General features: G+C 44.2%; 1 protein-coding gene across 1 annotated transcript in view; it reads right to left on the minus strand.

Moving 5' to 3' along the window:
* Positions 1-1245: 1245 nt before the first annotated feature.
* Positions 1246-12736, minus strand: part of LOC123753735 (tripartite motif-containing protein 59-like) — a 213190-nt gene continuing 201699 nt past the window's right edge. The window contains exons 5-6 of the mRNA XM_069324572.1: positions 10028-10210; positions 1246-9911 (exon numbers count right to left, since the gene is read on the minus strand). Of these exons, the coding sequence (XP_069180673.1) occupies positions 9381-9911; positions 10028-10210 (714 nt within the window). The 3' untranslated portion in view covers positions 1246-9380. The remainder of the gene's footprint in view (positions 9912-10027; positions 10211-12736) is intronic.

Consider the following 12736-nt stretch of genomic DNA (forward strand, 5'->3'; position numbering starts at 1 on the left):
ATTGCCATAACTATTACAATTAACATAATTATTAGTAGTGACAGTGTCAGACCACGAAGGAAGAATTGAAACAGGAAGTTCCTTAAGAACTTTCGTATTTAATAATACATCTTCAGAAGGGTGAGTTACATGTACATAGATTTGGACATATATAGGCAGGAGAGAGGTGAAGTGAAGTGAGGTACAATGATAAATATATTACTGGGAAAAGGGTGGATGTAAATAGGGGGCTGTATCCTATGGGCCAATAGGCCCATACATTGATATTAATAAAATAGTGGATGTTAACATGGTATTAGTGAGACAAATGTGTATGAATGATCCTACTAAAAATGCCCTTTAACTGATCAATCAAAAATGGATCTAAATTATACAAACCACTGCTAATGTTCAAGTTACATAATTTTGTAATCTGTATTAAAGCAGATTCAGTTATGTTCCTACTGAAAGTGCTTTTACAATTCGTTAATGAAGAAGCCATCTCCCAATCAATTTGGTGGGAATTTTCTGACAAATGAACAAACAACGCATTAGACAATTAGCCATGTCTTACAGAGTATTTATGTTGCGACATTCTACATTTCAAATCTTAAGATGTTTGCCCAACATAGAACCTATTATAATCTTAAAAGGTATTTTATATATGATACAATTATCACTACGAGGACTGTTTCTAGCTAATAGTTTTCTAACAGTATTTTCGTAATTAAACAATACATGCATATCAAAAAGTTTCAAGGCCTTGACAATATTTTCAAACCCAGAAAAATATGGTAAACACAACACATTCTTTGGGGGAATTTTCTCACTGCATATATTATTATAATATGTACGACGTGCTTTGCTTCGGCAAACTTCCAAAAAACTCAGTGGATAACAAAGCTTGAGACCAATAGAATCAATATTCTTAAACTCTTCATCAAAGAATTCTGGACTAACAACCCGAAGAGCTCTTGAGATACATAGAGGAAAAAATAGATTTTTTCACATTGTATCTGTCCTGAGAAATAATGAATAAGATAAATTATTCGTAGACTTCCTGTAAAAACTAAACTTTAGTGAACAATCTTCCCTATGAATAAGTATATCTAAGAATGGCAAACATTTACCAATTTCAGTCTCCATAGTCAATTTTCTAGAGGTGACTTGATCATTAAGTTTAGCTACAAATTCGTCTGTGTTTACATCTGTAGGCCATATACACAAAATATCATCAACATATCTAAACCATGGAATGATTCCAGGGGTAATTATTGAAACAAATTTTTCATCATGAGTAAATTTTCGTGATTTAAACACATAATTATTAGTAGTGTTTAGCAGTAATATTATTTACAGACTAACAAGCACCGACCAATTTACAACTGTAGAGTAACACTATGGATAATGAAATAATATATATTATATTACATTGTTATATTCTGGTGTAAAATATATACATGGCAGCTTATCCACAGCTAAGTTTTGTTACTTAGCTTAGTGTTTGACCCCATGTGTGGGACCTGAGTGATAGTGAGGAGATGGTGATGTACAAGTGATGGTGATATAGCAGTGATGGTGAGGTGAAGGTGATATACCAGTGATGGTGATATAGCAGTGATAGTGAGGTGAAGGTGATATACCAGTGATGGTGAGGTGAAGGTGATATACCAGTGATGGTGATATAGCAGTGATAGTGAGGTGAAGGTGATATACCAGTGATGGTGATATAGCAGTGATGGTGATATAGCAGTGATGGTGAGGTGAAGGTGATATACCAGTGATGGTGATATAGCAGTGATAGTGAGGTGAAGGTGATATACCAGTGATGGTGAGGTGAAGGTGATATACCAGTGATGGTGATATAGCAGTGATAGTGAGGTGAAGGTGATATACCAGTGATGGTGATATAGCAGTGATGGTGATATAGCAGTGATGGTGAGGTGAAGGTGATATACCAGTGATGGTGATATAGCAGTGATAGTGAGGTGAAGGTGATATACCAGTGATAGTGAGGTGAAGGTGATATACCAGTGATGGTGATATAGCAGTGATAGTGAGGTGAAGGTGATATACCAGTGATGGTGATATAGCAGTGATGGTGATATAGCAGTGATGGTGAGGTGAAGGTGATATACCAGTGATGGTGATATAGCAGTGATAGTGAGGTGAAGGTGATATACCAGTGATAGTGAGGTGAAGGTGATATACCAGTGATGGTGATATAGCATGTGATAGTGAGGTGATGGTGATATTGCAAGTGATAGTGAGGTGAAGGTGATATACCAGTGATGGTGATATAGCAGATGATGGTGATATAGCAGTGATAGTGAGGTGATGGTGATATAGCAAGTGATAGTGAGGTGATGGTGATATAGCAAGTGATAGTGAGGTGATGGTGATAGTGAGGTGAAGGTGATATACCAGTGATGGTGATATAGCAGGTGATGGTGATATAGCAGGTGATGGTGATATAGCAGTAATAGTGAGGTGATGGTGATATAGCTACTGATATGGCAAGTGATAGTAAGGTGATGGTGATATAGCAAGTGATAGTGAGGTGATGGTGATATAGCAAGTGATGGTGATATATTAGTGATAGTGAGGTGAAGGTGATATACCAGTGATGGTGATATAGCAAGTGATGGTGATATAGCAAGTGATAGTGAGGTGATGGTGATACAGCAAGTGATAGTGAGGTGATGATGATATAGTAGTGATAGTGATGGTGATCTAGCAGTGATAGAGGTGATGGTGATATATTAGTGATAGTGAGGTGATGGTAATATATTAGTGATAGTGAGGTGATGGTGATATATTAGTGATAGTGCAGTGATGGTGATATAGCAGTGATAGTGAGGTGATGGTGATATAGCAAGTGATAGTGATGTGGTGATATAGCAGTGATAGTGAGGTGATGGTGATATAGCAGTGATAGTGAGGTGAAGGAAATATAGCAGTGATAGTGCAGTAGTGGTGATATAGCAGTGATAGTGATATATTAGTGAAAGTAAGGAGGAAATATATCAGTGTGAGGTGATACAGCAGTGAAAGTGAGATGATGTTGGTGAAGCAGTGAAAGTGATAGTGAGCTGTTGGTGATATAACAGTGACAACAGCTGTCATATAGTGACACCAACAATCAGTTACTCAACATGGTCAGTACATTATCCGAGGTGTGGGACCTGAGGTGATGGTGATATAGATGTTATAGTGAGGTGATAGTGATATAGCAATGATAGGTGACAGTACTGTGAAAGAGCAAATGATGGTGATACAGCAGTGATAGTCACGTATGATAGTTAAACACCAAAGATAGTGAAGTTATGGTAATATAGTGATAAAGGTTGTACTTGAATTACATTGGCATCAAAACCCACAGTCCATAGTGATGCAGGAGTGATGGTGATGGGTTATGGTACAGTGAACTAGAGTGGCAGCACAACACCACAGTAGTGATGGTGATGGTACAGTGAACTAGAGTGGCAGCACAACACCACAGTAGTGATGGTACAGTGAACTAGAGTGGCAGCACAACACCACAGTAGTGATGGTACAGTGAACTAGAGAGGCAGCACAACACCACAGTAGTGATGGTGATGGTACAGTGAACTAGAGTGGCAGCACAACACCACAGTAGTGATGGTGATGGTACAGTGAACTAGAGTGACAGCACAACACCACAGTAGTGATGGTGATGGTACAGTGAACTAGAGTGGCAGCACAACACCACAGTAGTGATGGTACAGTGAACTAGAGTGGCAGCACAACACCACAGTAGTGATAGTGATGGTACAGTGAACTAGAGTGGCAGCACAACACCACAGTAGTGATAGTGATGGTACAGTGAACTAGAGTGGCAGCACAACACCACAGTAGTGATGGTGATGGTACAGTGAACTAGAGTGGCAGCACAACACCACAGTAGTGATGGTGATGGTACAGTGAACTAGAGTGGCAGCACAACACCACAGTAGTGATGGTACAGTGAACTAGAGTGGCAGCACAACACCACAGTAGTGATGGTACAGTGAACTAGAGAGGCAGCACAACACCACAGTAGTGATGGTGATGGTACAGTGAACTAGAGTGGCAGCACAACACCACAGTAGTGATGGTGATGGTACAGTGAACTAGAGTGACAGCACAACACCACAGTAGTGATGGTGATGGTACAGTGAACTAGAGTGGCAGCACAACACCACAGTAGTGATGGTACAGTGAACTAGAGTGGCAGCACAACACCACAGTAGTGATAGTGATGGTACAGTGAACTAGAGTGGCAGCACAACACCACAGTAGTGATAGTGATGGTACAGTGAACTAGAGTGGCAGCACAACACCACAGTAGTGATGGTGATGGTACAGTGAACTAGAGTGGCAGCACAACACCACAGTAGTGATGGTGATGGTACAGTGAACTAGAGTGGCAGCACAACACCACAGTAGTGATGGTACAGTGAACTAGAGTGGCAGCACAACACTACAGTAGTGATGGTACAGTGAACTAGAGTGGCAGGACAACACCACAGTATTGATGGTGGTGGTACAGTGAACTAGAGTGGCAGCACAACACCTCAGTAGTGATGGTGAAGGTACAGTGAACTAGAGTGGCAGCACAACACCACAGTAGTGATGGTACAGTGAAATAAAGTGGCAGCACAACATCACAGTAGTGATGGTGATGGTACAGTGAACTAGAGTGGCAGCACAACACCACAGTAGTGATGGTGATGGTACAGTGAACTAGAGTGGCAGCACAACACCACAGTAGTGATGGTGATGGTACAGTGAACTAGAGTGACAGCACAACACCACAGTAGTGATGGTGGTGGTACAGTGAACTAGAGTGGCAGCACAACACCACAGTAGTGATGGTGATGGTACAGTGAACTAGAGTGGCAGCACAACACCACAGTAGTGATGGTGTTGGTACAGTGAACTAGAGTGGCATCACAACACAACAGTAGTGATGGTACAGTGAAATAAAGTGGTAGCACAACATCACAGTAGTGATGGTGATGGTGCAGTGAACTAGAGTGGCAGCACAACACCACAGTAGTGATGGTGATGGTACAGTGAACTAGAGTGGCAGCACAACACCACAGTAGTGATGGTGATGGTACAGTGAACCAGAGTGGCAGCACAACACCACAGTAGTGATGGTACAGTGAAATAGAGTGGCAGCATAACACCACAGTAGTGATGGTGGTGGTACAGTGAACTAGAGTGGCAGCATAACACCACAGTAGTGATGGTGGTGGTACAGTGAACTAGAGTGGCAGCACAACATCACAGTAGTGATGGTGATGGTACAGTGAACTAGAGTGGCAGCACAACACCACAGTAGTGATGGTGATGGTACAGTGAACTAGAGTGGCAGCACAACACCACAGTAGTGATGGTGTTGGTACAGTGAACTAGAGTGGCAGCACAACACAACAGTAGTGATGGTACAGTGAAATAAAGTGGTAGCACAACATCACAGTAGTGATGGTGATGGTACAGTGAACTAGAGTGGCAGCACAACATCACAGTAGTGATGGTGATGGTACAATGAACTAGAGTGCAGCAAAACACCACAGTAGTGATGGTGATGGTACAGTGAACTAGAGTGGCAGCACAACACCACAGTAGTGATGGTGGTGGTACAGTGAACTAGAGTGACAGCACAACACCACAGTAGTGATGGTGATGGTACACTGAACTAGAGTGGCAGCACAACACCACAGTAGTGGTGGTGATGGTACAGTGAACTAGAGTGGCAGCACAACACCACAGTAGTGGTGGTGATGGTACAGTGAACTAGAGTGGCAGCACAACATCACAGTAGTGATGGTGATGGTACAGTGAACTAGAGTGGCAGCACAACACCACAGTAGTGATGGTACAGTGAACTGGAGTGGCAGCACAACACCACAGTAGTGGAGGTACAGTGAACTAGAGTGGCAGCACAACACCACAGTAGTGATGGTGATGGTACAGTGAACTAGAGTGGCAGCACAACACCACAGTAGTGGAGGTACAGTGAACTAGAGTGGCAGCACAACACCACAGTAGTGATGGTGATGGTACAGTGAACTAGAGTGGCAGCACAACACCACAGTAGTGATGGTACAGTGAACTAGAGTGGCAGCACAACACTACAGTAGTGATGGTACAGTGAACTAGAGTGGCAGGACAACACCACAGTATTGATGGTGGTGGTACAGTGAACTAGAGTGGCAGCACAACACCTCAGTAGTGATGGTGAAGGTACAGTGAACTAGAGTGGCAGCACAACACCACAGTAGTGATGGTGTTGGTACAGTGAACTAGAGTGGCAGCACAATACAACAGTAGTGATGGTACAGTGAAATAAAGTGGCAGCACATCACAGTAGTGATGGTACAGTGAACTAGAGTGGCAGCACAACACCACAGTAGTGATGGTGATGGTACAGTGAACTAGAGTGGCAGCACAACACCACAGTAGTGATGGTGATGGTACAGTGAACTAGTGACAGCACAACACCACAGTAGTGATGGTGGTGGTACAGTGAACTAGAGTGGCAGCACAACACCACAGTAGTGATGGTGATGGTACAGTGAACTAGAGTGGCAGCACAACACCACAGTAGTGATGGTGTTGGTACAGTGAACTAGAGTGGCAGCACAACACAACAGTAGTGATGGTACAGTGAAATTAAGTGGTAGCACAACATCACAGTAGTGATGGTGATGGTACAGTGAACTAGAGTGGCAGCACAACACCACAGTAGTGATGGTGATGGTACAGTGAACTAGAGTGGCAGCACAACACCACAGTAGTGATGGTGATGGTACAGTGAACCAGAGTGGCAGCACAACACCACAGTAGTGATGGTACAGTGAAATAGAGTGGCAGCATAACACCACAGTAGTGATGGTGGTGGTACAGTGAACTAGAGTGGCAGCATAACACCACAGTAGTGATGGTGGTGGTACAGTGAACTAGAGTGGCAGCACAACATCACAGTAGTGATGGTGATGGTACAGTGAACTAGAGTGGCAGCACAACACCACAGTAGTGATGGTGATGGTACAGTGAACTAGAGTGGCAGCACAACACTGCAGTAGTGATGGTGATGGTACAGTGATCTAGAGTGGCAGCACAACACCACAGTAGTGGTGGTACAGTGAACTAGAGTGGCAGCACAACACCACAGTAGTGATGGTACAGTGAACTATAGTGGCAGCACAACACCACAGTAGTGATGGTGATGGTACAGTGATCTAGAGTTGCATCAAAACACCACAGTAGTGATGGTACAGTGAACTATAGTGGCAGCACAACACCACAGTAGTGATAGTGGTGGTACAGTGAACTATAATGGCAGCACAATACCACAGTAGTGATGGTGGTGGTACAGTGAACTAGAGCGGCAGCACAACACCACAGTAGTGATGGTGGTGGTACAGTGAACTATAGTGGCAGCACAACACCACAGTAGTGATGGTGATGGTACAGTGAACTAGAGTGGCAGCACAATACCACAGTAGTGATGGTGATGGTACAGTGAACTAGAGTGGCAGCACAACACCACAGTAGTGATGGTGGTGGTACAGTGAACTAGAGTGGCAGCACAACACCACAGTAGTGATGGTGGTGGTACAGTGAACTAGAGTGGCAGCACAACACCACAGTAGTGATGGTGGTGGTACAGTGAACTAGAGTGGCAACACAACACTACAGTAGTGATGGTGATGGTACAGTGAACTAGAGTGGCAGCAAAACACCACAGTAGTGATGGTGGTGGTACAGTGAACTATAGTGGCAGCACAACACTACAGTAGTGATGGTGATGGCACAGTGAACTAGAGTGGCAGTACAACACTACAGTAGTGATGATAGTACAGTGAACTAGAGTGGCAGTACAACACTACAGTAGTGATGATAGTACAGTGAACTAGAGTGGCAGCACAGCACCACAGTAGTGATGGTACAGTGAACTATAGTGGCAGCACAACACTACAGTAGTGATGGTGATGGTACAGTGAACTAGAGTGGCAGTACAACACTACAGTAGTGATGATAGTACAGTGAACTATAGTGGCAGCACAACACCACACTAGTGATGGTACAGTGAACTATAGTGGCAGCACAACACTACAGTAGTGATGGTGATGGTACAGTGAACTAGAGTGGCAGTACAACACTACAGTAGTGATGATAGTACAGTGAACTATAGTGGCAGCACAACACCACACTAGTGATGGTACAGTGAACTATAGTGGCAGCACAACACCACAGTAGTGATGGTACAGTGAACTATAGTGGCAGCACAACACTACAGTAGTGATGGTGATGGTACAGTGAACTAGAGTGGCAGTACAACACTACAGTAGTGATGGTGGTGGTACAGTGAACTAGAGTGGCAGCACAACACCACACTAGTGATGGTACAGTGAACTATAGTGGCAGCACAACACCACAGTAGTGATGGTGATGGTACAGTGAACGAGTGGCAGCACAACACCACAGTAGTGATGGTACAGTGAACTAGAGTGGCAGCACAACACCACAGTAGTGATGGTGGTGGTACAGTGAACGAGAGTGGCAGCACAACACCACAGTAGTGATGGTACAGTGAACTATAGTGGCAGCAAAACACCACAGTAGTGATGGTGATGGTACAGTGAACTAGAGTGGCAGCACAACACCACAGTAGTGATGGTGGTGGTACAGTGAACTAGAGTGGCAGCACAACACCACAGTAGTGATGGTGGTGGTACAGTGAACTAGAGTGGCAGCACAACACCACAGTACTGATGGTACAGTGAACTATAGTGGCAGCACAACACCACAGTAGTGACGGAGGTGGTACAGTGAACTATAGTGGCAGCAAAACACCACAGTAGTGATGGTAATGGTACAGTGAACTAGAGTGGCAGCACAACACCACAGTAGTGATGGTGGTGGTACAGTGAACTAGAGTGGCAGCACAACACCTCAGTAGTGATGGTACAGTGAACTAGAGTGGCAGCACAACACCACAGTAGTGATGGTGATGGTACAGTGAACTATAGTGGCAGCACAACACCACACTAGTGATGGTACAGTGAACTATAGTGGCAGCACAACACCACAGTAGTGATGGTGATGTTACAGTGAACGAGTGGCAGCACAACACCACAGTAGTGATGGTACAGTGAACTAGAGTGGCAGCACAACACCACAGTAGTGATGGTGGTGGTACAGTGAACGAGAGTGGCAGCACAACACCACAGTAGTGATGGTACAGTGAACTAGAGTGGCAGCACAACACCACAATAATGATGGTACAGTGAACTAGAGTGGCAGCACAACACCACAGTAGTGATGGTGGTGGTACAGTGAACTAGAGTGGCAGCACAACACCACAGTAGTGATGGTACAGTGAACTAGAGTGGCAGCACAACACCACAGTCCACCACAGTCACCTCCGTAATGTCACTGTGGTTGACTGCTGCCCTCACCACATCCAGGCCGCTCACCACATCACCAAAGACATATGGCCACTGGCCACCGCCCTGGTGGTCCCTGGTGGTGATGGTGAACTGGGCACTCTTGGGACCCCCAAGCCGCCAAAAGAACGCCACCACAGACCAGGACCACACAGCTCCTGCCTGGCCTGACTCCCGGTACTGCCCCTGGAGGTCAGGCAACAGTTGGGCTCCTCCCTTACCATCATTACTCTCGTAGTCTCCGCCCCCCACACACTCCCCCAGGCGACCCTTGTCCACCACCCTCAACAGTTTAGTGTTGCGGTAGGTGTGGCCCCGCTGGCCCGTACACAACAACACAAACTGTCTGGCCAGCGGAGTGTCAGGGGTCAGCCGGATGGTGACCCGCCCTCTTGTTGACCCCGCCCACCCGAGGTCAAGGAACGCCAGGGTGCAGGAGGGGTCCAGCACGCCCACAACATCACTCTCCTGCACAAGATGATATAAATCATGCTGGTAACTGTATAACAAAATGTTATCATATTAGTTATCACAACTCAGTAAGTCAGTAATGTCAGTAAGACTAGTGGGTGTAATAAAGTAACCTGGATGGTGTGGGCGTGGGCGGGCGTGGGCTGACGCAGGAGTGGGTGGAGGTACAGCTGTCCGTCTTGTAGAGTTATCCTGGCGGAGCGGCGGCCATCTTGGTCTTCCTGGACGGCCACCACCCGGCCAGCCTCCACTAGCCTCTTGACGGGCTCCCTTATCCTCCTGCGGAGGTCCTCAACCTGTGGACAGTGTCAGCCATATTATCACCTTTGGTCAGTGTCAGCCCCATTATCACCTGTGGACAGTGTCAGCCCCATTATCACCTGTGGTCAGTGTCAGCCATATTATCACCTGTGGTCAGTGTCAGCCCCATTATCACCTGTGGATAGTGTCAGCCCCATTATCACCTGTGGACAGTGTCAGCCCCATTATCACCTGTGGACAGTGTCAGCACCATTATTACCTGTGGACAGTGTCAGCCATATTATCACCTGTGGACAGTGTCAGCACCATTATCACCTGTAGACAGTATCACCCCTATTATCACCTGTAGACAGTGTCAGCCCCATTATCACCTGTGGACAGTGTCAGCCCCATTATCACCTGTGGTCAGTGTCAGCCATATTATCACCTGTGGTCAGTGTCAGCCCCATTATCACCTGTGGACAGTGTCAGCCCCATTATCACCTGTGGACAGTGTCAGCCACATTATCACCTGTGGACAGTGTCAGCACCATTATCACCTGTGGACAGTGTCAGCCACATTATCACCTGTGGACAGTGTCAGCCCCATTATCACCTGTGGACAGTGTCAGCCCCATTATCACCTGTGGACAGTGTCAGCCCCATTATCAGTAGTAGGGGGGAAGAGCCACAGACGATTTTTTTTTGGCGGGGAAAAAATCGTCTGTGGATCTTCGGGGGTTTCAGGTGAATTTGGGCGGTCACTGATTTGGAATTATGGAATTCTTATGAGGAAAATAATTTCTGAGATTTTAGAAGTTTGTTAAAGTTCTTATGATGAAAATAATGTCATACGAGTTTTGTTAAAGTTCTTATGGGAGAATTTTTTTTTCAGAGTTCCTACCGATAATAAAACAGATATTTAGGCTGTATATGTTTAAGTTGGATTCTTACTTAGAAACTAGTATATTGCTATATATCTGAATCATTTCACTGCCCCCTCCCCCATCTCCTGCTCGTACATCACACCCCTCCCTCCCCCCTTACCTCACAATCTGTGGCCCACCTGTATTTACTTTAGACCGTCAGCCAGACGCGGCCTTCAGGTTACCTCTTATCTTATCTTATCTTCATAATATCTGGACCGTCCCTCCACTCTCTCTCTCTCTCCTTTTCATATTATTATTCTCTCTTCCTATTTTTCTGACATCGTAATGTTTTATTCCTTTTTTTCATTAACCAGTCAGTTTTATACAAATCAATCGAAGCATCTCAATGTAACCTTTATTACTGAAACTGTCTCCGAGACTATCTAAGCTGGCACCATCTACCTGCCCCCCGGGCTATCTGCCCGAGGCAATCATCACCTGATTACCTGCCCTGTCATCTACCAGTCATTGTCAGCGTTCGCCACCGTAATAATTTATATATATACATTAGGCGTTAATAAAACTTATTTATTTATTTATAATTTATTTAGTCATCTAATTCTTAGTTTACGCAATTTATAATAAAAGAGTTTATTTCCAGTATTCGCCAATCATTCTCGCTATTAATAAAACAACCAAACGCTCACTCAGGGGCACACTACTGTTATTATGCTCATTCAGGGGCCCCCTCAGATCGATTAAGGTCCAAGTCTTAGAGGCCTACACTTTCAGTCAACATTCAATCTTCATCCTGTTCACAAGGTTCCCCCAGCATAGTCATATCATCATGTCAGTGTGTCCCCTGTGCCTGTCTCCTCTCAACAACGAAATCGGGCATGTGTGTCAAACACGATGTTTAACATGCCTAGGTGAAATGTCTATCAACGCTCTTCAAGAATGCAGACTGTACTGTATAGGATGCAACGGGCCTACACCGCCTGGACATTTTGACGTAACCTGTACCAGCTGTGGACAACTCTATTGTGCAAATCGTAAGTACCGCTTTTTCTCGCACATTCAATAAACTTTCAAAGAAAATATATATCCGAAACACACATACATACATACATACATACAGACAGTCAATTTATATATATATATATCATTTTCATTTCAGTTCATGGTTCTACTTCCTGCCCATACTGTCGTTGGTCCGTTAACCGGGAACCTCCCACCGAAGCCAGAAACGTCATTGAACCTCCACCCAAACGCCGTCGCATCATAAATAACCGTACGTTTTCACAATAATTTTCGTAATTTAAAAAAGTTAATAATTATATATTTTTTAAACAAGTGTATAAACAAGTAATATGTACTCATACAGAAAAAATGTTTCCATTACAGGAGTTCCTATTCGTGATCAAGAGAATCTCATACTTGGTGGAATCAACATCCCAGCTCGTAAGTAATATTATTATTTATCTGTAATTCTGTTTTTCATCTTATTTAGACTTTTTGTTTTTCCTCTTAATAATAAATTCCTTTTATTTAGACAATATTTTCCTCTTAAAGTTACAAACATTGTTTTCCTATTAAGGTTTTCAAATCCTCTTAATGTTTTCAAATTTGCTTTCCTCTTAACGTTTATTCATTGCTAATATTATATTACAGAATCCCCCCTGGATTCAACCCAAGCCTCTGAGTGGAGCACAC

Source organism: Procambarus clarkii, chromosome 14, assembly GCF_040958095.1.
Source record: "Procambarus clarkii isolate CNS0578487 chromosome 14, FALCON_Pclarkii_2.0, whole genome shotgun sequence".
Lineage (NCBI taxonomy): Eukaryota > Metazoa > Arthropoda > Malacostraca > Decapoda > Cambaridae > Procambarus > Procambarus clarkii.